The sequence below is a fragment of the Archocentrus centrarchus genome, chromosome 8 (genome assembly GCF_007364275.1).
Source record: "Archocentrus centrarchus isolate MPI-CPG fArcCen1 chromosome 8, fArcCen1, whole genome shotgun sequence".
Taxonomy (NCBI): domain Eukaryota; kingdom Metazoa; phylum Chordata; class Actinopteri; order Cichliformes; family Cichlidae; genus Archocentrus; species Archocentrus centrarchus.
Window position 1 is genome coordinate 3897818 of NC_044353.1, and position 1990 is coordinate 3899807.

General features: G+C 43.5%; 1 protein-coding gene across 1 annotated transcript; it reads right to left on the reverse strand.

Moving 5' to 3' along the window:
• Positions 1-287: 287 nt before the first annotated feature.
• Positions 288-1723, reverse strand: LOC115785251 (uncharacterized). The gene is made up of 2 exons (XM_030736782.1): positions 1657-1723; positions 288-1546 (listed from the first exon to the last, which is right to left on the reverse strand). The coding sequence occupies exons 1-2, from the start codon at positions 1671-1673 to the stop codon at positions 577-579; spliced, it is 987 nt and encodes a 328-aa protein (XP_030592642.1). The 5' UTR covers positions 1674-1723; the 3' UTR covers positions 288-576.
• Between the last annotated feature and the right edge of the window lie 267 nt (positions 1724-1990).

The following is a 1990-nucleotide window of genomic DNA, read 5'->3' on the forward strand; positions in this document are numbered from 1 at the left end:
TTCACTGTGCATTGTACTGTGTATAACTGTGCATGTGACGAATAAACACTATCTTAATCTTAAACTTAGAATGTGTTCTTTGGAATTTTTGTTGCATGTTGAATTAAATATTTTATGATTAGAGTGCAAAATCACAACAGTCTATTGTAATGCTCTAATACCGTAAAATACAGGAACAATGACTAATGCACATATGCAACACTTTTTTCATATTTGACAACACAAGAAAAAAAATAAGAAAAATATTTTTTTTTAATTTATTTTTTTTATTGATGCCAATTTTAAAACAGTTCAACTCAAGATTAAAAAGCACCAAATTAAAAGAACCCGTCTCCTTAAGATGTTTCTACTGTAGGGTAAAGACTCTACAGTACGAAACATCTTTCTCTCTGGTACTCTCTACAGTACCAGAGAGAAATCCCAACAATCAATGATCCCCTATGAGCAAGCACTCGGCGACGGTGGGGAGGAACAACTCCCTTTTAACAGGAAGAAACCTCCAGCAGAACCAGGCTCAGGGAGGGGCGGTCATCTACCGCGACCGGTTGGGCTGAGGGGAGAGAAAAGACATGCTGTCTAACCGAATAGAGTTTTAAAAGCTCTAAACAGGTCATCAGGCTTATGTAGTGGCAAGTCCGCTTTATACATCATTATAGTGTCATCAATGGAGCAGGCGTACTGCTCGTTCAGAGCATCCTCATCAATCTTCATGTTTCTACGTCTGCTCAGACAGGCAGCGAGATGGAGGGTGGCTTCAAACCTGGAGAACAGGAGCACCTCAGATAGAGCCATGGTGAAAATAGAGAAGGGGACTCTTTTTTTGCTGTTATCTGGGAGGAGGAACGGGATGACGATGCGGTTTCTCCCAGCTTTACCGTACTGAGTCTCAAGCCTCTCAATTTCTTTCCATGCACCATCTTCAGGTTGCAGCGAACTCAGGCTGATGTTGGGAATCTTTTTGTCTCCAGCCTTCTTCATGGAGTTCCACTCATCTGGAAGTTTGGTGGGTTGATGGCCTGCATTAGGAATTTTGCAGCGTTTTTTGTTACGGAAGTAACAGCGGGGGCAGTGGCAGCAGCGGGGGCAGAAGCGGCATTTCCAAACAGGCTTGAGACAGCAAAACTTTCTGTGCCGAGGCTTCATGCGTCCCGTAGCCACGCAGTATGCTATTTTACCACTAATGGCACAGTTCCAGGGAGAATACAGGAGCACATCAGTGATTCCGGGCTGAAGCAGAGAGCTGGCTGACATCATGGAGTCTTTGATCGATCCATGTGCCACAAAGGTAATGTCAATGATGTTGGAGTGGTTTTTCTTTTCTTCCTCCTTAATCTTTTCTTCCAGGAATTTAACAGTGTCGAAAAATTTGTCTACATATTTGAAGAAGGTGTCAGACTCAGGGTTTTCTTTCAGCCACTGCAGGGTGACTTCATCTTTGCAGCTCTCCAGCACAAAATCTGTTAAGATTTTCTTGTCTTCACTGTTCCTCTGACTCCCTGTCTTTTCAATGGCACGTTTAACTCTCATTAATCTCTGGCAAACATTTCTGTAAGAGAAAATATGAGTATGAGAAATTAGGAAACACTTTAGTTCCAGTGATGGAGCTTGAAACGAGGTGTTTGTGTTGATGTTGTGTTTATCTCTATGCTGACTTACAATATAGCAGATCTCATCAGAGCTTTTAGTGGCAATAATCCGATCCTAGGCAGTGATGTAGGAACTGAGTTACTGGATGTAGCAGAGCTTTCTGCCAGAGACATGCTCTCAGACCTCAATCGTGCTGCAGAGCGTCTGGACCTAGCAGAGCTTTTTTCCGGCGATAAGTTGATCCTCGGCTGTGATGTAGGAACTGAGTTACTGGATGTAGCAGAGCTTTCTGCCAGAGACATGCTCTCGGACCTCAATCGTGCTGCAGAGTGTCTGGACCTAGCAGAGCTTTTTTCCGGCGATAAGTTGATCCTCGGCTGTGATGTAGGAACTGAGTTACTGG